This window comes from Podarcis erhardii (assembly GCF_964252035.2).
Source record: "Podarcis erhardii genome assembly, chromosome: 10".
Lineage (NCBI taxonomy): Eukaryota > Metazoa > Chordata > Lepidosauria > Squamata > Lacertidae > Podarcis > Podarcis erhardii.
This window is the reverse complement of record NC_138500.1, coordinates 47,189,176-47,213,436: the sequence shown is the minus strand read 5'-3', so window position 1 is coordinate 47,213,436 and position 24,261 is coordinate 47,189,176. Positions and strand designations below refer to the sequence as shown.

The 24,261-nt window shown below is 40.8% G+C and overlaps 1 protein-coding gene across 4 annotated transcripts in view; it reads left to right on the top strand.

Moving 5' to 3' along the window:
- The window catches only part of MSRB3 (methionine sulfoxide reductase B3), a 65,478-nt gene that overhangs the window by 31,386 nt on the left and 9,831 nt on the right, over nt 1-24,261 (top strand). For all 4 annotated transcript variants that reach the window (XM_081878122.1, XM_081878123.1, XM_081878120.1 and 1 more), the window contains one exon: nt 2,087-2,115. In XM_081878122.1, the coding sequence (XP_081734248.1) occupies nt 2,087-2,115 (29 nt within the window). The remainder of the gene's footprint in view (nt 1-2,086; nt 2,116-24,261) is intronic.

Below are 24,261 nucleotides of genomic sequence, written 5' to 3'. Positions count from 1 at the left end.
GGTTAAGAACAATTTCAGGTTAAGAACAGACCTCCAGAACGAATTATGTACTTAACCTGAGGTACCACTGTATATAGGTATATACTAGCTTTCACAGTAGGATCAGCCCCATAAACTCTGCCTATGGCATCTGCCGATATACTATAATGGCTCTATTAAGTTGTCAGTCCTCATGTTGCAAGCGTGACAGCACTAGGTAGGCATATTTGTTTAGGAAATATCTGATACACAAATGGGAAATGATGTAGCCTGATTTGAATCAAAATTGCCCTTCTTGTGGGAGAGCTTACAAAACGAATTCTGCGGGGCTTGTACAGGAAAATGTCCTGTGGATTGTGCCCAAAAGAAACAAAAGTTGGCAGTAAGATTGCTGTCAGAATTCTTTTTTATTATTATTATTATAAAAAATACACTATTTATACCCTCAGAGTAATGTGTGAAATTTATGGCCATATAGCAGGCTCACTGAGTTCTGTATACCCACTCACCCGTTCGTGGCCTTGAGCAGGCAATATTCTCTTTACTGGAAGGGTGTTCACTTGTAATGGAGATTAATGCTTTGATTCATGCTGCTGGTGCACTGTTCAGTACTATTAGAATATATTTTTGGCTAAAAATCTTTGCTTCTTTTCCCACCCTTTGAACATATTGAGTGTTTCTTAGTGGAACAAAGCAACCATTTTCCATATATACTGCCCCTTTTCCCCCTTGGCTTTTCTGACTCTTTCCATCGCCATCTAATGACTTATTCCAGTTAACGTGAAGTTATGGGTTTAAAAAAATAAATTTATGGTGCTTTGCACTAATTTGTTTTTGGGTGGGGGATTTTTATGTTTAACACAGAACAGTTTGCAATTGTTGCTTTAGTAAAAGACCTGTACAACTCCCCAAAGTGCACCAATGTCTTCTTGTGGATTCAAGGAATCTGATATTTCCTACGCGGCTTGGGTGTACTTCCCTGTATTCTTTAGGGCAGGGGTGGGAAATCTGTGGCACCTCCAGGTTGTGGGTCTCCCATCAGCCCCAACCAGCATGGCTTGTGGTCAGGGATATTGGGGGTTGTAGTTCAACAATATCTGTCGGGCCATAGATTCTCCATCACCACCTTAATAAATACCGCTCCAGAAATAACAGGCTTTAGGAAGATTCCTACCAATCAGCACTTCTAACTTGCTGTGGCAGGGTGTGTGTGCGCGCGCATATGTGTATAAACACACACATACACACACACACACACACACACCACTGATGGTTAATTTGTGATATAATTCTGGCTAGAGTATGCCCACTAATTGGTTTGAGAGTTAGACCTAGACAATGCTTCTTATAGCTGTTTCTTCGGATAGGACTAGTCATAGGGTTAATTCTGCTTGACAGCACTTCAGCAGCATCTTGAAAGCAATTACCCAACTTGCGTTTTCCCACAGCTGAATTGAGAGCTTCAAAGGCTTCTGAGTTTAGAACTATCATTAAGCTATATCTGAAACATGATGTTCCCACAAAGGCTAATTTCCCCTCTGTTCCCCACTCCTCCCCCTCATTATTAAATCTACAGCCTACTGAGTTCTTTTGTGGTATGCTAAACACATAAGATATCATGTAATAAACAGGCAAAATTGGTAGTATAGAATGGGCATGGTAATTGTATGTTTTGTGTGTACTAGTCTCTTGTTCTCTGGGTTTTCCAGCCTTCTCTGTTCTTAAGGGAAACAACCATTTATTTACTAAGGGGACAGATTAACATGCACATAGATTAAAACTGTGTTACGATGCTTTCCAAAGAAATAAATCTGACAAATGTGATGATAGAGAATAAATGACATGGTGTTTGTAATTCTCACAATGTATTTCTTCTATTTTTAACTTTATGGAGAAGGGTTGTGGGTTTTTTGTGTGTTCTGTGATTATTGATCAAGGTTTCTAATGTAAAAATACATTGAGAATATGTTTAGGAACAAATGTGTTTACAGATGAGGTGCATTAATATATAAGTTTGCTATTTGTACTTCAGTCATGGGTTTCTCATGACACAAACAGTTCTTTATCATTAAAGGATCCCCCCCCCCTCTTTTTCTCTTTATTTTAGATCAGAAACAAAGTTTGACTCCAATTCAGGTATGTTTAGGTTTACATTTTTATGTTGACTGTATGCTGTTTTCATGTTGTTCCCCAAAGAGTAATTTATCAGTTCAAGTGCAGTCTTAACTTTAAACAGTCTGGAACAAGCCAATCTTTTGAATAATCTCAGGTTTCAGATTGCCTTAAACAGTGCTATTATTGTGAATGGCAGTGCTTTTATTCCTTTCATAGCTTCAAGTCTCTTTAATTTTACTCTTTTATGTTAAAATGATTGCAAGGAAACCATGTCAGTTCTGCATTAGGTTTTGAATGATATAGCAGGCTGAGAGAAGTGGACTTTGGGAATATTGACTGTTTTAAAAGGATATTTTTCTTCCTGGAGGACAAAGCTATTTCACGGGCATGAAGTCTGAGCAGCCAATACATCAGGAAACAGGTTATTTGTCACCAAATTTTCATGACATGTCCATGTATACTTGCATGCCAGACAAGGCTATAGATTTCTCTCTAGGTGGTTAATTTAAATGTCTGTTTCTTTTAGATATATAAGAAATATTGATGTCATAGGCTCTAAAAAGCAGAACATTCCAAAAGTTAATTTAAATTGAGCAGGAGAAAGTATGCATTCTAGCAAACTGGCTGACTTTCTTAAATCAAGGGTGGTGGTGGAAGAATCTGAGTTGCATTTCATTCAGCACAGTTTAATGGTAAAATCTTCTTTCCTGCTGAGAAGTTGAAGTGGCTTACCTATAATTAAAGCTCTCTGAATTCTTTGACAGAGGCTTTCCATTTAGATTTTTTCAGTGATTGTGTTTAGCCTTACTATGAGAATTATCAGGCAGCAGCACCTTGATACAGTTTACTTGTGTCTACATGTGTTAATTCAGAACTGAGAACACTGTGCTATATCCTATATACAATATATAGAACAGACTTGCCCAGTTAAAACAATAAATCTTTGTAATGCTGCTGTAAATTCATTGCATTTTGTGCCCAAGGGGTGAGTTAGCGCTGCATAATAGCCCTTAATTATGGGAAGGATCCCTAGATCTGTGGAGATCTGAATCTTCAGCCATCAGAAGAACTCTGGAATTCTGGAATATGGCTGTAGACCAGGGACAGGCATAGCCAAACTCTGCCCTCCAGATGTTCTGGGACTACAACTCCCATCATCCCTGACCACTGGTCCTGTTAGCTAGGGATGATGGAAGTTGTAGTCCCAAAACATCTGGAGGGCCAAGTTTGCCTCTGCCTGACCAGGGATGTGGAAGAAGTCATGGCCCTCTCAAAGTTACTGAATTCTAACTCCCATCAGGCCCAGCCAGCATGGCCAATTCTTAGGGATGATAGGCACTGTAATTCAGCAGCATCCAGAAGACCGCCAGTTCCCTACCCCTGATTGCCAAGCTTTATAACCTTTAGTGTATATGTGCATATCTTACTGGGAAGTATACCTGAAACATAGCTATGCATCATTACCTGTTCTTGCAGCCCCCTTCTTATAATTATGTGGTTGTAGTAGTAGCTGCTACAACATGGCTGTTTCCTTTGACATTAAGGTAATGAAGAAACCCCAGGGCATGTGGGAGGAAGTGACAGTAGATGGAAGAGATGCATAGTAGCTTCTTCAAACATGGCCTATGGTCTTCCATGATACTCAGCAGGGCACAGGGCCGTCTTTACCTGAAGGTACAACGAGTGCGGGGCACCCGGGTGCCGAATTCTGGAGGGCTCCAGGCGCCCGCCACTAAAACCGCCTAAGCTCTTAACTATCTTCCTGTTATGAAATAATAAATCATTTTGATCAAGCTAGAAAAACAAAATACATATATACCTAGGTATTACTGAAATGTATACCTACTGTTTCACTAAAGGACTTTCAACTTTGTGTGCTCATTTACCCAAGACGTGCTGCCCCAGCGGCGGTGCTTGTCGTTCTCAATGGCGCCATACACGCGAAATTAACTCTTACATCAAAATATTATGTTATGTATTGTATTGAGCTGCTATGCGGCAGCGGGGTCAGCAGCACCTTTGACACGACTGATGTTTCTCCTAAGCAGGTGCCTAAACAATACTTATAAGTTTAAGTGTGGTGGTGTTGTATGCTTAAGTATAAGTGTATTGTAAATAAATGAGCAAATAAAAAAGCTTGTTTCTTTTTCCTCCCTTCTTTCGTAAACAAGAGATAAGGCGTAAGCGTGGTGTCTGACATAAGCATAATGCAAGTTAATTTGGGGGCTAAACTAAATTTGGGGGTGCTGGGCGGATCTTTGTACCCCGGCGGCGCATATGCTGAAGACAGCGCTGGCAGGGTAGGTGGTAGCTGCATTGCAGTTGTTCTGGCGCCTCCACAATTTACAGGAAGAAGTGGGCTGGAGACCACATTTAGGTTATATCATAAGATATGGAATAAGCTAGAGAGAGAGAGAGATGCTTATTATCATTGACCTCAGAATTGTGTGAATATCCTAGCAGGTTTTCTCAACTCCTGGATAGAATATGACAATTTTGATGAATAAGTCTACTTGTTTTACTTTTTCTTGGGTCTGCTATTACAATTTCTAGCTCATTTAATTAAAGAGGCTCATTTCTTGAATACTGTTTTTGTTGCTCTGCTTCTGCACACTAGTCTAGAGCACACATTTCTCCTTCCTTGGACAATTCCCTCTGTTGGAGAGGAAATGTATTTGGAAAAACCATTTATAAGGCACAAATAGCTTGATAATTTCTGTGATTTTTTAAATTTTTTGTGGTGAAAATAACATGAAGAATTACACAGATTTATTTCCTTGTAATAAAAGCAGAGTCTGGCATGCAGTTATGAAAGGACCAATTTATTAATTTCAACTACAAAATCTGGAAACCTCGTACAAGGCTCAAAGACTGAGGAAAACATTGTCTATGCAACATGAATTTGAACCGAACATTTAACTTCAAAGTGAAACAAAAATTTAAATTAATGTTTGATATTCATCATGCAAATGGCTATAACATCTGTACAGAAATGCACATTCTTCACTTTGATGGCCAGAAGTTTATTTACTTTAGTAACACTGTAATCTTTTGCTGAAAGAAATTCGCCACTCAATGTAGATACTGCTGTGTAAGAAAACAATTGTATTATTTTCTGTTTTTGAAACTTAGTGTCATAGAATAAACTGATGCATAGATTAAAATGTTGCACTATACTTTTAACTTTAAAGAGGTAAGAAATTGAACTAATTGGATTTCATAAAAGCTGATTGAAGGGAAAGAGGTACTTCTATGGAAATCCAGCTTGCCTTGTGGGGAAAAGATTTAAGAGAACGAAGAGTAGTTGCTGGCAAGTAGGAATCATGCTAATATTCAATAATAATAATAATAATAATAATAATAATAATAATAATAATAATAATAATTGTATTATTTATACTGGGCTGAGGCCATTTAGGGTTTTAAAGGTCAGCAGCAACACTTTGAATTGTGCTCGGAAACGTACTGGGAGCCAATGTAGGTGTTTCAGGATTGGTGTTATGTGGTCTTGGCGGCCGCTCCCAGTTACCCATCTAGCTGCCGCACTCTGGATTAATTGTAGTTTATGGGTCACTTTCAAAAGGACTGTGTCTCATATATGATATTAATGCTTTATTATTTATTCCAGTAAAAGAGACGCGGGTGGCGCTGTGGGTTAAATCACAGAGCCTAGGACTTGCCAATCAGAAGGTCGGCGGTTCGAATCCCCGTGACGGGGTGAGCTCCCGTTGCTCGATCCCTGTTCCTGCCAACCTAGCAGTTCGAAAGCACGTCAAAGTGCAAGTAGATAAATAGGTACCGCTCTGGTGGGAAGGTAAACAGCGTTTCCGTGTGCTGCTCTGGTTCGCCAGAAGTGGCTTAGTCATGCTGGCCACATGACCCGGAAGCTGTACGCCGGCTCCCTCGGCCAATAAAGCGAGATGAGCGCCACAACCCCAGAGTCGGTCACGACAGGACCTAATGGTCAGGGGTCCCTACCTATTTATTCCAGTAACATCTTTTGTCCAGTATTCTGCAGCTTACATAGGTTGGCTTCATATGTTTGGGTTTCCTTGTGAGTGATGAGAGAGATATCTTTCTTTAGTAGCATTATCTATCTCAAGTAATGTGCTACAGCTTCCAGAGCCATTGTACAGTAGGGAGCGCATTGCTTCCAAGAGACCACAGTGGAGAAACAAGTGGTACAGTTCTTACAGTGGAGTCCTGTGTTTGTTTACTTGGATGTATGTCATATTGTTCCAAACTATGAAAGAAAATGTTTATTTAGTTTTTGATGACTGCATCTCTACTTTGATCAGAATTTCACTGTGTTAATGATGATATATGCTTCTTCCTTCTTTGACGACCACTCATAGCTGAGTAAGATTGTCTTCCACGAACACAGTCTTAACGGTATATCCGTAGGTGACTGTAGAGGCCAATTCTGGATCCACATGTCCTTCCACAGTAGGTTGCCGGGCAGGAGTTGATCATGGTGAGGGTTTGCCAAATGTGCCTTTCTCTTAGGTTGTTTCTCTCTTTCGTCCTGAGTTTGAGTGTCTTCAAAGTCCATGACACCTTTGGTAAAGGCTGTTCTCCAGTTGGAGCTCCCGCAGGCCAGTGTCTCCCAGTTGTCTGTGTTTATACTACTTTTTTTTAGGTTTGCCTTGAGACTTTAAACTTATTTTGTTGGTCACCAGCATTAAGCTTTCCATTTTAAAGTTCAGAATAGAGTAGTTGCTTTGGAAGACAATAATCAGGAATCCAAACAGCATGACCAGTCCAACGAAGTAGATGTTGAAGAACCATTGCTTCTGCTTCTTCCAGTACACTGGGTATTAGTTCACCCGTCTTCCCAGGTGAAGTTGTTGTGTAAGTTCAATTCCTCCCACTTTACAGACTTCCGCAGGTATCCCATCAGGTCCACTGGCTTTGTTGTTTTTCATTTGGTTTGTTGTTTCTCATTTGGTTTCATTTGGTTAATATGAACAGCTCTCCCAGATTTGGAGATCCTGCAAGCTCATCTCTAATTTGTTTTTGTGGAATTTGTGAGAGGACCTCGGCTTGAGTGTTCATTTGCACCTTGGTTTCCTCACTTGAAGCCTGTGTTGAGGTATAATCTTGATAGCCATCGTGATATGTATTAATTGGTGATCTGTCCAGCAGTTGTTGGCACTCGTCATAGCTCTGGTAAAGAGCACATTATGGCAATCTTCAGCTCAATTACATAGTCTAAGAGGTGCCAGTGGTTTAACCGAGGGTGCTTCCATGATATATGCAGAAGTATGCTCAAGTGTGTTCAGTGGGACTTACTGCAAAGTAAGTGTCCATAGGACTGCATTTTTGTTGTGGCATAAGTGCTTGTGAACTGGAGTCCACTTGGAGTTAACCTACATACAGGTGCAAAGGCCAGGAACTATACAGCATAGAAATAGGCTTGTGGTATTTCTGTGCAGAGTGTATTTTTATGCAAGATAAGAAAAGAGTGACCCATTCACAACAGCAGTGCTTGGGACTGTTTCCATAATATTGTTGTGAATTGATCACTCTGTTCTTAACTTGTAGATGTTTGGGCTCTACATAGAAATACGACGTATCTCTTGTTATCCTTTGCATTTTTCTGTACCTGAAACCTTTTGTCTGAATCCCAGACATGACTACTTAGCCCTATTGTGTCCAGCGAGGCTTACTCTCAGACACATTGATCACACTGGCTACAACCTTCCTGCTTCACAATGGGTGCTTTTTTATACTCTCTTGTGTGACTGCAAAATTAATCTCCATACCTTTTTATGAAAAAGCAGGATCTTGTTCTGAGATCTGAGAGCTCAGGGTGGAATATATGGATAAAATTAACAATATAATATCCCAACCATCTCTTTATTGTTAGAACTAATAATGTCAGTTCTGGGATGCAGATGGGGATCTACCTTTAAACAAAAATGTGGCGTGGATTGATAGGTTTCTTGAGGTCCCCAGCCCTTTCATGTATTTTTAGGCAATAGGGATGTGTGGCATAAGGTGTGGAAATTTGAATCTTCAAGGCCTGTTTTGATTCTCGCATCTGGACAGGCTTGCAAGGTGTTTTGAAGGCCTTCTGTGAGAACTTTGCCTTGCTGGTGTTTGGAAATCAGGCATTTCCCCTGAAACAGATTGTCTTGATGGCTCCTCACCCTCTCCCCTGCGGAGATGTGGACTGTGTGTTACCTCTTCAGTAGTTTTATAGAGGGAATCCTACTGAGTGCACCTGGCATTTATGGACAATTACATCAGGGGCATGTGCAAACCTTTTGGTATGCTTGAGTTTTTCAAGGGATGGAAATGCACCACTCCTTTTTGGTTTGTAGAGGAGCTTGTGCCTAAGAAATGAAACCGTTTCCCATAGTGGAAACAAGTGTGCAAAAGAACTGAAGCCCAAGAAGAGAACCTTGAAAGATGGGCACCAACTTTGTGAGCATGTGAACAAAGACAAAAGTTTAGAAGATGGTTACATGTGGCTGGCATGGAGGTGCTCAAGAGATGGTACTGGGGCCAGGCCACTTAGTTCCTTCTGAGTCCCCTGTAGGACAGAGTTCTCTAGGGTGAAGGCTTATAAAGGAGAAACTTGAACACTAACAAATCACAATTTCCTTTGGAGCCCTTGCAAGTGGGTACAGAGTAAGTAAACCGAGGTTGTGAGCAAAATACAAAAATTGAGAACACCAAAAACTGAACCGAACATCAGTTCTAACTGGAGATTCCTCTAAAAGTGTGTGTCTGTGAGGTTGTAATTGGGGGTGGGGAGCACTGTTCCCTGGTGCATCTTTTGTCTTTTAAGGATACCTATTTATCTTTACCTATGATCCGCTTCCTTATTTGTAAATAATACAAACATTACAAAGGCACTAGAGCTCTGCAGGTTGACTTCTGGATTCTGCACACAGGTCTGATGCTGTCTCGCCTTATATTTTGTTTCTTTATATTGGAAATTATTTAATGAGTAAAGGAAGTGAAGATAATGGACGCTGATGGGTGAAATCTAAAGACCTTTTGGTAACTGTGATGTGTTTAACTGTGGTTTGAATTAAACAGTCTTCTTCCAGCTGCTGATATTCACAACATTTCTGACAGTTAACTATACATCACACATTCTCATGTCTATTTAATCTAAACATTGCTGTTTTAAGGAGAGTCCAGAACTAAACCACAGTGCCAGAAGCAAAGTAACAATCTAGCACCTCCACCCTTAACACATTTATTTGCAAGCAATTCACACTTATTTCATTGGAATCCATTTCCAGGTAATTGTGCTCAGAATCTCAGCCTAATGTGATATGGACCTCAGTTCTATGCTCAGTATAACCCGGTTCTCATTCAGGTAGTAAACCTATGCATGGGGTCTCCCACTTGAGGCAGCAGGTGGGGGCTCATATGGCTGCATAAAAATTTACCTCGATGGCCAGCAGCCCTTTCAGCCAGAAACCTTTGAGCTGAAAGACCTAAGGACAGTTCACTTTGAGCCAGATTCTCCTGGTGCAATGCCAAGGGTCTCATTTTCTCTAGTGCTTGCTTGCCAGCATATGAAATGCACCAGGCAGGAGTTGAAAGAGGGGCTTTGAGTCCTCTTCTAAAGCTCTTCAGTCTTCAGGAAGGGGGCAGAGCCTGGGAGGGGGTAGTCAGGTCCCTTGAAGCTAAGAACATGTTGGAACTAGTCATGTGCTCTGTGTGATCTGTCCAGAGTACTGAAGGACTCGCTGCAGATTTTCCTTTCCTTTCGGTTTAAGGATTATTAATCTCGACAAGTAGATCCTGGCTGTTCTTTTGCCTGCTTTTCATTTCTGCTCCAGACGGTTCTGTTGGACTGCTTCCTGCCAACTCTTCCCAGTCTTGGCAGGCTAGGACACTCCTTAACATCTAGCATTTTTGTTTTCTGAGAATCATGTAAGCCCTCACCCTGACTGCAGTCAGAAGTAGTCCAGCAGAAACATAGGTTTACTACTTCAGTGAGAGTTAAACTTTACTAAGGAAAAGTCTAGAGACAGTTTTATAAATGATGGTGTTTTAAATTATTCCAGGTGAATCAAGCTAGATGTGATTTTGAGGATCCTTGTTTCACAGCTCTTTAAATTTATTTTAAAAGTAGCCCTTGAAGCAATACCATGGCACCAGGTGTTTTTCCCTATCCCATTTTCCTGATCTGAATTTGGCCCAGTACATTGTAGAAAACAGTACAGGAGAAAATACTTTTGACTCTGCCCTTAGCAGCATGGCCCTGCTGATCCAGAGGGGAGGACATGGAGCAACAGATTCACATTACAAGGAAGGGGATTCCTGCTAAACACTGGGAAGAACTTTCTGATGGCAAGAGCCATTTGACAGTGGAGCAACCTCCCTCAGAAGGTGACAAACTCTCCTTTGTTGACGTTTTTTAAGCAGTGGTTGCATGGCCATCTGTCAGGGATTCTGTCACTGTGATTTCTGCATTCCAGGGAGTTGGACTCAGTGACCCTTGGTGTACCTTCCAACTGTACAATTCTATAACTTTGGGGACCCCGTGACAACTTTTTAAAGAAAGTTTAAAAGACACAAAAAAAATCCACTCATGGGTTTTTAGTGTCTTATACAGTTGGCCCTGAGTTTCTAATCTGAGATCCACCTTCAAATTAATTAAGATTCAGAAGACCATATGGAAACTCAAAATTTAAATATCCAAAGTTTTGTGAGGGGATTAGAAAGCAAGCACATTCCTAGATGATATCGAAGCATATTTCTATCACATTCGTACACTACTTAAGTGTCCTTGTCTTTTTGTGTGCCAGCAGTTTGGGATTAATTTTGCGTTGGCTTCAGAAGCCATACAGTAGCCAAAGAAAAGCCTATGACATGACACTTCTAACCTTTGATTACATGGCTTCCGCTCTCCTGGATTTCTGAGCAAGCGTGCGAGTGCTAACTTCATCTTTCATTATTGCAAATAATTGCATCATTCTGTTTATAGCACAGGTGCTATGCAGCAGCTACTGCATGGCTCCCAGGTTACCTGATTCCACCATTTGCATGGATCTATGAGGCAGTCTTGGCACTGTTTTAGGCTGTAATCCTAATCCCATTTACCTGGGAATAAATCCCATTGAATTCAATTGGATTTACTTCTAAATATATATGGTTTGGATTCCACTCTTAGTTGTCACATTTTATTGGCAGTTGGAATTTACAGTTATTATATTTTGTGTTGTAGCCCAGCCTGGGATCATGAACTGATGAAGGGTGAGACAGAAAGGGAAGCAATAACCACAATTATTTATACTTAATTGGATCCGGGACATCTTCCCTATATTTCAGTTATCCTACCAGTTTTACCACCATCACAAATAAACTCCCTGAATCGAAAAGCTACCAAGGGTGGAAGTTTCCTTGTGAAAGAGATAAAGGCCAATGAAAATTGGCTCAGGTTGGTCTGATTTCCTGCTGTATTTCAATTCTTGCTCCCCTGCACTAAATTCATCAACCTCCTTTCCTAGCGACAATAGCTCATTAGATTAGTTGAGTATTCATGGAGATTTTCATCTTCTGAGTCATACAACTCTTTTATTCCCTAAAGAATTTATTGTGTAAGAAAGGAATTTCATGTCTTTGTAGTTATAGCTGGGTTTGTTGAAGCAGTTTCTGAAGTTTTCTTGTAATACCTGGGGAGCCAGGTCACAGATTTACTCCCGTTTCTCAAGAAAATTGATCCCTTTTGGTGCCTCTCCCATGGTGGTTTTATTCAGATATTTTCTTAATCTTTTTAACCTCTTCCTTTCAATAACATCTTCACTTGGCTGCTTAGCGTGTTTCCCAGAAGCTAGATGTGCATATTTTAGTTTGAATGAACCACAGTCATTTACTATTAGTATGTGGCTTCCAGGCTTGTCCCATCAGGTTTCCATCACTCACTTGTTATATAAGAGAAAGCTAAAGTTACAACTATATTGGCCCATTTAGCAATTGGTAAAGAATGCTTTTATGCCCATTATGTACACTCTTTTTCTCTTTCATGACATTTTTCAGGGAGGGGGGAAGCAGATAAAATTCAGATAGGTCGGAATACCAGAATTTTAGTGTGTTTTTCTTTGCAAGGCTGAGTGATTTGAGGATGATACATCTTGACATGTGAGTTCCGGAAATGTATGGAGTGATTGTAATGTGAGCAAGGCTGGCTTATGCAAGGAATTTTTCATGGATGTATCTCTCCGGTTGTATAAGGTGACTGCACTTAGCTGTTATTAGTTATCAGTTGTGTGATATATTTGAACATCCTTGAGTTTGAGATGATCATGCTACAGGTAACAATATTTCCAGATGTACTTTTAACCCTCTGTTGAAAGTGCCAATAGAAAAATTTACTGTATCAATCTGGTTTGGGACTCAAATATACTCCAAGAAAGCCATAAAAATAAAATAACTGAGGGAAGATATTAAGCATGATACCATATGCAAGAATGATAGTATGCCTTTGCTGAAAAATGTCATTTTCCAGCAAAACAAAAGGGGAAAAAAATAATTGGGTCAACTGTATCTCACCTACAAGAACAGGGTGTGATCCCACGGGTTATCAAAAACATATTATAGCCTTAACATACATATAACATAACAGTTACATAAGTATAACTGCAATAATCATGACTTGCAAATTACTTGTAAGAAAAATAACAAAGCTCACAGACCTTGCAACCAACCATACTGTTCAAGTCACTAACACACAATTACCACACTTCACAACTGCATGAGTAGGAGATACAAAATAGGTTGCATGAAGCACGTCATTGCAGCCATTTTCTGTCACGGAGATGATATCCTGACTAATGGTCTACTGGTGATCAATTGTTTTATTCTGTTCAGAAGCCTGGAGGCCACTAATATATAACTCAGTGCAAATGCTGGCAATCAGCTGATTGTCCAGGCTTGCAGAGCGCTATAGATCATTGTGATGTCAGGTGACTGACGGTTGTGTGGCCCGCCCACCTGTCAAACCTGACCTGTTTGGGAGATAAGGATCCCTTCTGCCGGCCAGCTAGACCCACTTTCACACCCCTGTTTCACACAGATCATTTTGTGCAAAGTAAAAGGTAGCCTTTCCCCCTACTCCCATTCCAATACTTGGATGAAAGGCTGCTTTTGACTCTTAAAGAGCAGGCAGACTGTGTTATCTCTGATCTTAAAATGTCTCTCCTACTGGTTTTTGTTTTTTTACAAGCAAAGGAATTTTATCTCCTGATCAAATTAGGAGATAAAGCTGTAGGTGCTGGCAGGCCACTTCCCGCAGCTTGCTGGGCCAGATCCAGCTGCCCCTGGACTGAAACCTTCCATGTTGTACATACCTGCATTCTCACTAGATATTTGCAGGAAAAATCTAAGTCATCTGGGGCCAGAGAGCTTTAGGGAACAACTTCTCCCATATAAATCCTTCGTACAATAAGATCATATGATGGGGCCCTAGTCAGAATTCACCAAAAGTTTGGGCCTGATGTATACATACATGCGGGACGCAGGCAGCGCTGTGGGTTAAACCGCAGAGCCTAGGACTTGCCGATCAGAAGGTTGGCGCTTTGAATCCCCGTGACGGCGTGAGCTCCTGTTGCTTAGTCCCTGCTCCTGCCAACCTAGCAGTTCGAAAGCACATCAAAGTGCAAGTAGATAAATAGGTACCGCTCTGGCGGGAAGGTAAGCGCCATTTCCGTGCGCTGCTCTGGTTCGCCAGAAGCGGCTTAGTCATGCTGGCCACATGACCCAGAAGTTGTACGCCGGCTCCCTCGGCCAATAAACGAGATGAGCGCCGCAACCCCAGAGTCAGCCGTGACTGGACCTAATGGTCAGGGGTCCCTTTACCCTTATACATACATGCAGCAAAATATAGTAGTTCACGCTGCAAGGTGATTCATCGGGCTGCGTTGTTTCTGAAGGCAGATAGAAGTTCACATTTCTTTTTAGAGCTCCTCTGTATTAAAGAATCCCCTCAAGTAGAAAGCTAGCATGGCAATCAAAATATTAGGCTATAATCTTTCTCCTTCATGAGCTATTCTTCAATTGTAGGGAGTTTCCTATGTGGAACAGCATCAAAGGGTGTATCTGCCGCCTTGGTACATGCCATTCTTCCACTGCAAATCTAGACTTAGCCACAGGTAGTGGTAATAAGGATCAGAGTATCCTTGTGGTGGCGGCTTCATCCCTGAGCAATTTCCTCTGAAAAAAGAAAACAGTGAAAGCTGTGTTGTTTGGGGTGGTTTACTATATCAGGAGTACTGTATTTTGTGCATGTGGCTGCTATATGTTCTATTTGTTTTTAATTGATACTGCCTATCTTTTATGTGTATATGTGTGCATATTTAAACAGTTTAAATTTAAGTTATTTTGTACGGCTTTGATGGATCTGCTTTCAGAACAAAATGCAGGTTAAATGTGTTGGTTTTTTTAAAAAATCCATATGGAATTTTCATTCTTCTGTTTACACTTTTTTACAGATTCCTCTTTGAGTAGCCTCTTATAAGAGACTAATGTTACTTGAATCAGATACAAACTGAAATGTTTGAATCTGGGAATGGTATTACATACAAGTCTAGTGTTAATTTCTTATTTTTCATGGTTAATGTTAAAAAAAATCAGCTGAACTAAAAGCAGTTAAAACAACTTCAGTTGCAACAGATAATGTTCCATTTCTTGAAGCTGCAGTTTAGTGGTGATCTATCTTTAAAAACCTACATTGACCTGGATAAATTGATTTTCTTTCCCTATCAGCAGGTGGAGACAGGAACATAGACAATGCACATCAGTCTTTTTATAGCATGCATGCTAGCTTTCGTTTAAAAATGTAGGCAGTTGCCACCAGATGGAAGCAGCTCCATGCTAGCTATTTTGAGATTTTTCTAAAGCTTCCAGATTATGCTACATAAATTGCTCCTTTACCTAAATTCTGCTAAGCCCTTCATGTGAATACAAGTTGTTTATTTGAACAAGTCCATCATGGGAATGGGTAACCAGCATTGTATGTGATAACTCACTTTTGGAATCCCTTCTCTGAAGTGATACTGGGGCCATTGCTACATAACTCTGTAGAAACTCTTCTGTACAATTTCATTTTCTTCACTCCTTCAGGGTAAGAACAGAAAAATGGATAAGATTTTTAAAAGCTTGATGATGTTTCATGTTTGACAATGGAAAAGAAACTGGGGAAAGAAATGTTCCTCCTTGCTAGAAGTAATCCAACTGCCGTAGATAAAGTTATACAGTCTTCTTGAATAATTAGTGCAGAAAATTTATCCATTATTTTTTACACTATTATCATGTGAAGTTGCTTTTTCCTAGTCCCCTCATGATAGCCACCTTCTGTATTGCAAGTAGCAATGACTCATTTTCTTAATTTTTAATTAATGTGGTTGACTTCCATAATCAGTCTTGACTACAGATGTCATCATCTACTTTTCTCCCTTGTTAATTTTTGGGAACCACATTTGCTGAACTGTTAAACAAAAAGAGACAACACTAGGGTTGCCATATGACAGGAATTTCCTGGACATAGCCGGTATTTGGTCATCGGAAAGTGTCCAGGCAGAAATCACTTAAATGTCCGGGAAAGTACAGGCGTATGGCCACTTTAACCTTTTGAAATACAGTGGTACCTCGGGTTAAGAACTTAATTCATTCTGGAGGTCCGTTCTTAACCTGAAACTGTTCTTAACCTGAGGTACCACTTTAGCTAATGGCGCCTCGCGCTGCTGCCATGCTATTTCTGTTCTCATCCTGAAGCAAAGTTCTTAACTCGAGGTACTATTTCTGGGTTAGCGGAGTCTGTAACCCGAAGTGTCTGTAACCTGAAGCGCCTGTAACTCGAGGTACCACTGTATAGCAACCCTTAATTGTTGGTTAATTGTTATTAAGGGTGTTGGTGGTAGTATGATTAGCAGGCAACATTGTCCATTGTATACACTCACTACTTTTGTTTCTTTATCATCTCTCATCACCACCTAAGAATTCGTTGGGCTAACTATTCTTACTCAGTTACAGATAGGTAGCCGTGTTGGTCTGCCATAGTCAAAACAAAACAAATTCCTTCCAGTAGCACCTTAAAGACCAACTAAGTCAGTTCTTGGTATGAGCTTTCGTGTGCATGCACACTTCTTCAGATACCTGAAGAATATCTGAAGGTATCTGAAGAAGTGTGCATGCACACGAAAGCTCATACCAAGAACTGACTTAGTTGGTCTTTAAGGTGCTACTGGAAGGAATTTGTTTTGTTTATTCTTACTCAGTTTGCATGTTTCTGTCTCTGATGCTTAGAATTCAATTTGAGATTGCAAAGGTGTGCACATATGCTTGAAATGATTCCCATGGAACTCACTGGGACTGCCTTCTGAATAAAAATGTAATGGGCCACTTGGCCTAGGACCCAGCTAACACAGAGTATACCCCAAACTCAGCCCCTTCCCCTTTCCCCTTAGCTACCACCAGACAAGGAGTCCAATATTTCCACAAGGCTTCCCCTTATCAATCGGTTTCCAAATATCCCTGTGATTTCTCTAAGTAGCGAGTTCTATAGCTTCTACATGTTATATATTCCTGTTACATGAGGAGTGCAAAGAGAAAAGTAGCTGCGTCTTTAAAATTGCACAGGGTTCTCTGGGACAAAAGGCACTGGAAATCAAGATTGTCTCTGCTAAATTAGAGGACAGTTGGAGAGTAAAGAACAAAGCATTTGAGAAGCTATATTTTTTGAGTTAGATGGGTTTCAAGTGATGAATGCTTTCTAAATGCTTTCCCTTTGAATCAGTATGGCTAAGAAGTGCTTGACTTTGGCTACTGCATACACCTAGTGGCTGTGCAGTGTGATGGCAACATGCAAAAGAAGCTAATGTTGCATTTATGTGAATGAGAAATTTACTTACAAAATTAGGTTTGTCATTGATTTGATTTAAATGATAGGATTTCATGTTTCACATGTGTTGTGTTGATAAGGTAGTGTAGACTAAGGCTTAAATATCTGCAGAGGGTCCTATAGATGGTGTTTTAATATGGACAATATTAACTATAGAAGCTGCAGTAGTTTTATAGCATCCTGGAGCTAGTGAGTAATTCATTAAAAAAAATAAACATGGGCAGCGTGACAGGTTTTGTTTTGTTTTTCAGTTGAACTGCTTTTTGGGATAGTAACAAAAATATTGTTCAACACTGAATGTTTTTGGATTGAGGTTACCAGGTCACCAGTAAATTCTTAAAAACTATTTCATACATTTTTAAATGGCACTTCAAAATTACAGCTTAGGGTTATACTTCTACACAGTGCCATTGGGATCCTTTGATATTTATGATATACAACTGACTTACATTTTACGTTCTATTTTCAAAAATCTTCCCTGTGATTTAAAGTAACACGAGAGATCAAACAGAAGTGGACGAGCCGAATAAAATGCTTTTGCTGAAATGAAGCGGGTTCCCCCTAAGATGTAAAGTATGCAATTAATGGTACAAACTTCACTGGCAAGATACAGTGGTACCTCAGGTTAAGTACTTAATTCGTTCTGGAGGTCTGTTCTTAACCTGAAACTGTTCTTAAAGCACTGTTCTTAACTGTTCTGAAGCACCACTTTAGCGAATGGGCCGCCATTGCACGATTTCTGTTCTCATCCTGAAGCAAAGTTCTTAATCTGAGGTAATATTTCTGCGTTAGCGGAGTCTGTAACCTGAAGCATATGTAACATGAAGCGTATGTAACCTGAGGTACCACTGTATTCCCTCCCAACAACAGGATTAGTGCATTTGTATAATAAATAGAAGTTAATATATTGGGGTGATATAATTTTACTGTCACCAATTCTGATACATTTTGAAGACTGGCAGATGCTGGTAGAGTTTATTAAATATATTATAATTGTGATAGTATTGTACGTATTGATGTGTTTAATCTCTGAAAAGAATCAGAGGATATTTTCATTCCCCAAGGGTGTCTAAATTGCTCTTGTCAATCTCACTTTTCTGAGCAAACCACATGTAAAATCTTGCATTTTTAAGTCCCTTTTAAAACAAGTGTTATCCTACTGAGAACTGAGCCAAAGAAATGAATCCTGACAAACTATTTTTGTTAGATCTCTTAGCACATTCATCAGAAAGGGAAGTGAAGAAAGAAATATAATCCCTACAGTTTTTATTTCCTTATTATTGAAAGGAGAGAGAGAGAAATGGGCTTTCCTCATAAAGTTTGAGATTCAGACATGTAGCTAAAATTTATGCAGGGTGTCCCTGCTCCCCACAAGTACAATTCCCAATTTTGCCTCCTTGTGCTGCTTCCAATGTTGTCAATTCATCTCCAGACATAAACTACCTTCATGTTCCTAGTCTGAAACCTCTCAAGGCAATTACTTTGCAGCATATTTTCCAGTGGTAGCCATTGAGTGTGCTGTTGCTGGAGAGATTAAGAACCTTGTTAGATCAGAGCAAAGGCGTCTCTAGCCCACCATCCTATTTCCTGCAGCGATCAACCAAATACCTTTGAGGAGCCAGCAAAGAGGACAGGGACTGATGGATCACCTTTTTCTGTTTGATGCCAGACAGTTCCATCCCATTTTGTTGCTGGTTTTTTTTTTTAAAAAAAAAGCTATACAAAAAAGTCATGAACTTATGAAGGTCTTTGAGGATCCCATGGAGGAGGCAACAGTTATGTGCTCTCACTTGTGTTAGGTCATATTCACTTCAGGACTTGTGCCTCTTAATCCAGCAGGTTCTTCAGCAAACCATGAGTCATCTCACAGATGAGCAGGCAAGCAAGCCATGGTTTGTTTCTCCCAAAGCTTATTTTGTTTTCTAGCTACTCTTGACTTGTGTTTTTGTAGCCTGACAAACAGTTGTGGCCAGGTGGTAAAACAAACCATTGTTAAGCAAGGCTGTTGGGTTTGGACATAATGCCAAACCATAGTTTTTTAAAACAAAATAAAAAAATTCCTTCCAGTAGCACCTTAAAGACCAACTGAGTTAGTTCTAGGTATGAGCTTTCGTGTGCATGCACACTTCTTCAGATACCTGGTATCTGAAGAAGTGTGCATGCACACGAAAGCTCATACCTAGAACTAACTCAGTTGGTCTTTAAGGTGCTACTGGAAGGAATTTTTTTATTTTGTTTTGACCATGGCAGACCAACACGGCTACCTATCTGTACATAGTTTTTTAAAAAGCTATGGTTCATAAGACAACAACAAACATCATGGTTTGTTTCCATAAAACAAACATTGATTAACCTGCTGGACTGAGTTTGCATATTAGTGCTTTCCTCACTAAATGTACTGGAAAATAGATTCACAATGAGACAGATTACATTTATATGGTCAATATGGATTCACCATTCTATATTTCCAAGCTATAATGCAGTCCATGTCTTGAAAGAGCAGTTGCCTTACTGACAAAGAAACTGAATAAGAAATAGAAAATGAAATAATTTTTTTTGCAGTGGAGTATTTTCTGATAGTTCAGTATATTTTTTCAGCTGATTTCATGTTCATAATGTGGATGGGGTAATATATATATATATATATATTTCTTTATGCCTTTGCAGGGGACAAAAATAAGAGGCTACAAGTAAGGGGAATGAGCAATTGATTATCAGTATCAGAACTGGAAAGAAACTCATCCATCTTCTAGTTCTTTTGAACAATATAACTTTTCCCATAAGACAGAGATTGCTCCAGTCTTTTCATTTCAGCCTTTGAAGTTTGCCTCTTGTTGTGTGGTGAAGGATGTTCTCTTTGAGGATTTCTTCAGCACTGAACTAGTCTTCCTCCCCAAATGATAAAGGCATTCTTCTTCCAAAGTGCTGTTGTCAGTTTATAGCAATAAAGTACTGGTCCAAACCAGAAGCAATTATTAGGGATACTTTATCCTCCTGGAAGATGTGAATGTTTGTGGAAGATTATGTTCTCTGGCTCCTTTCCATTGGCTTGGCAGGAATAGAGGAATCTTTAGAGTTTATGTTTCAAGATGTTTTGTGTTGTCCAGTCATTTTGGTCTGCATCTTCTTCAGAGAGCCCAAATGACCCTGCTCTTCTCATTCTGATGTAATTGGTAGATACTCTTAGGCTATAATCCTAAATAATTAGTTTTACGCAGCTGGGTAAGAATGAGGCACAGTCTTTCCATTAATTCTACGCATGGGCTATATTGACTCCCCAGTGAGGTTTTTGGCCTTAGAACACTCTGCATGGAAGTGGCAGGAAGATATGAAACTTAATTTAGTGTGTTTCTTTATTCAAGTTTTTTTTATGAGTCCTTTTAAAATACACTCTTTCAGTTTTTCATCTTGTTTTAACTTGGTTTCAATTGCATCTGAAACAGATTGTATTCAACCTATGTTGAGATCTTTTGATGACCTTTGCACCATTTTGCTTTAAAATATTTGTAAAAATTAAGCACATCTGCAAAATACTTGTCTCTGAAAGCAGCCCCCCCCCCGTCTTTTGTATGGCATAATTTCATGAAGTCATTAGCGGCATGCTTTCAGGAAATAGTGGAGACTGGATAAGAGAGTTTGATTAACATTTTTCTAATGTAATATGATTGCAGGCTCTGAGTGTATACCATATTTTTCGACCCATTGGACACTCCGTCCCATAGGACACACCTAATTTTTGGGGGGGGAAATAAAGGAAATTTTTTTTTCCTTTATTTCCCCCCCAAAACCAGGTCAGGGAACAGTGGGATGGCGGCTCTGCTTCAGGGCACCCTGCGTGCCGGGCGGCAGGCTGCTATCCGCAGCGTGGGGAACCCTGCAGGAACTCCCGCAGGGCTCCCCACGCTGTGGATGTCTGCCCGGCGCGCCAGGCGCTCTGCTTCAGGGCATCCTGCGCGCCGGGCAGCAGGCTGCTACCCGCAGCGTGGGGTGCCCCGCGGGAACTCCCGTGGGCTCCCCAGGCTTACTGATAGCTTCCTGAAGCCTGGAGAGCGAGAGGGGTCGGTGTGCACCGACTCCTCTCGCTCTCCAAGCTTCAGCGAAAGCCTGTATTCGCCCCATAGGACGCACACAGATTTCCCCTTCATTTTTGGAGGGGAAAAAGTGCGTCCTATAGGGCGAAAAATACGGTATATACATATATATATATATATATATTTGCTTTCGTAGATTTTCACGGGTACAGGAATGCAGGTTTTGGTGTCCTCGGGTGTCTTCCCGTGTAAAAGTTGGGGTGTCTAGGCGACGTTTCGACGAGGTCTCACTCGTCATCTTCAGGCTGGTGCTTTCGGCTTCTTGTTACTGGAACAGAGCAGGATCTCAGTGTTTGAGTTCCTATAAATACTGTAGAGGGGGTGTGGTGTATAGCCTCCAATGTTCTGGGCAGAGAGGAAGTTCCCAGGCTAGTGTGCCTTTTCTTCTTTTGTTCCTTAATTACTTGAGAGATATCTTGAGTGATTTCTTGAGTGATATCCTGAGTACCACTTAGGTGGGTCATTAGGTGTGGATTAGTTGTTAAAGTCTTTGTGTCTTGACCTCTTGAACTTTGTGAAGAGTTTTCCTGAGAAGATGGCTGTACTGTACTTAGTTGTGCTCTGGCTTGGCTTCGTGTATAGGGGCGAGCTGTGGTTTTGTGGCTTGTGTCAGCCAGATCTGTGTAGGGATTGCAGGGGGGTGCAGCATCCGGAGGTGCCACCATGGATTGGCTACTGGATGGTGTCTGTAATTCATCTGTGGAGAGGGTCTGGGTTTGGGTCTGGTGTGGTTGATTGGTGTTGGCGTTCTGTGTGCCTCTGGATCTGGTGTCAGTTTTTGTGGGGAGGGCTAATTTCCAGATGTCTGGCAAGCGGGATGTGTCGTCACGCTTGTTCATGTTGTGAGGGTGTTTCTCTATCTCGATGGCTTCCATGATTATTCTCTTGTGGTGATGTTCCGTGTTAAAGAGCAATTTGGAATCTGCAAAATTAATTTTGTGTCCTGTTTCTTTCATGTGTTGGAAAAGAGAGGAAGTTTTTTCTTCTTTTTTGACGGCATTCTTGTGTTCTGCGATACGTGCATTTATTCGTCTGTTTGTTTGTCCAATGTACGTGGCTGGGCAGACTTTGCAGGGTATTTCATAGATCCCTTGGTTTCAAATTGGTTTCAAATTGGTTTCAAATTGGTTTCAAATTGGTTTCAAATTGGTTCCAAATTGCTCTTTAACACGGAACATCACCACAAGAGAATAATCATGGAAGCCATCGAGATAGAGAAACACCCTCACAACATGAACAAGCGTGACGACACATCCCGCTTGCCAGACATCTGGAAATTAGCCCTCCCCACAAAAACTGACACCAGATCCAGAGGCACACAGAACGCCAACACCAATCAACCACACCAGACCCAAACCCAGACCCTCTCCACAGATGAATTACAGACACCATCCAGTAGCCAATCCATGGTGGCACCTCCGGATGCTGCACCCCCCTGCAATCCCTACACAGATCTGGCTGACACAAGCCACAAAACCACAGCTCGCCCCTATACACGAAGCCAAGCCAGAGCACAACTAAGTACAGTACAGCCATCTTCTCAGGAAAACTCTTCACAAAGTTCAAGAGGTCAAGACACAAAGACTTTAACAACTAATCCACACCTAATGACCCACCTAAGTGGTACTCAGGATATCACTCAAGAAATCACTCAAGATATCTCTCAAGTAATTAAGGAACAAAAGAAGAAAAGGCACACTAGCCTGGGAACTTCCTCTCTGCCCAGAACATTGGAGGCTATACACCACACCCCCTCTACAGTATTTATAGGAACTCAAACACTGAGATCCTGCTCTGTTCCAGTAACAAGAAGCCGAAAGCACCAGCCTGAAGATGACGAGTGAGACCTCGTCGAAACGTCGCCTAGACACCCCAACTTTTACACGGGAAGACACCCGAGGACACCAAAACCTGCATATATATATATATATATATATATATATACACACACACACACACATATACATATATACATATACATATACATATACATATACATATACATATACATATACATATACATATACATATACATATACATATACATATACATATATATGAATGAATGATTGGATTATATCTTTCAAAAAAAAAGTCATCTCATTTTCCCAAGGCCTTCTACTTCCTCAGTGGAACTTCTCTTCCCACTCCTCTCCTTGTGTTCCCCCTAGCCCCTCAATCTTCAGAAGGGGAAGCCCAAAATCGATTGAGGGAGCATGGGGGGAGGAGAGAGAGAGAAAGATCCATTGAGCAAGCAAAAGTCCTTGTGTGAATAGGACAACCTTGCTGGATACAAACCCTAAAGGCTGATCCACACGTCCTCTTCCCCCCTGCCCAGAAAGCACAGGCCCAAGTGGTTTTCCACTTGTCCCATGCTTTCTAGGCACAGGTCTGAGCAGTTTTCAGTCCCATTCCCCCCCCCCCCCCGCTGCTTTCCCCTGGAAAAGCTGCTCTTTAGTGCTGATTCAGAGCAAACGGCAATCTATGGAAAACCCAATTGACATTTGCTCCAATTCAGCGGTAAATAGTGTTTTTTTTCCTGGGGAAAGTGGCAGGACAAGCAGAAGTCTGGCTGATCCTTCAGTCTTTGCTGCCTTGACAGCAATCAACTACTTTAGAAAACAAGGAACTTTGCTGACTTCCCACTCTGCTTGGAAGTACCAGTTGGAAACTGCACTGGATCAATTATTCATCTGATTCATTGGACCTTGAATGAACTTTACATCCTGAGACTATTTGGAAATAGTAGGTCTTTGCTTAGTACAACTATGATTTGCTCAAATTTAATTTGTTCTCCTCAGTGTTCTTATTGACAAGGAGTTGTTTTTATAGTAGGGATGGGAAAACAGTAGCCCTTCGTGTCTTGTTGAACTCCAATTCCCATCAGGACCAGGCAGCATGACCAATAGCCAGGGATGATAAGAACTGTAATCCAACAACATCTGGAAGGCAGAAGGTCCCCAGTCCTGTTCAAAGCATTAATAGCAGTAGGTGGTTGTAGAGATTCTCTGATACAAGAGCCAAGTGTTCCTACTGGTCTTACACATTTTCATACCAGAAAGAAAATGGCAGAATGGCACACCTTACTATCACCCACCGCTTTTAAAAGTGGAAGAGGTCTTTCAACAAACAAACAAACAATCCAAGGAAAATTATGCCCTTCTAGAATTTGCTTGCAACGTATTAATTTAGCTCCATGATAAAGGGACC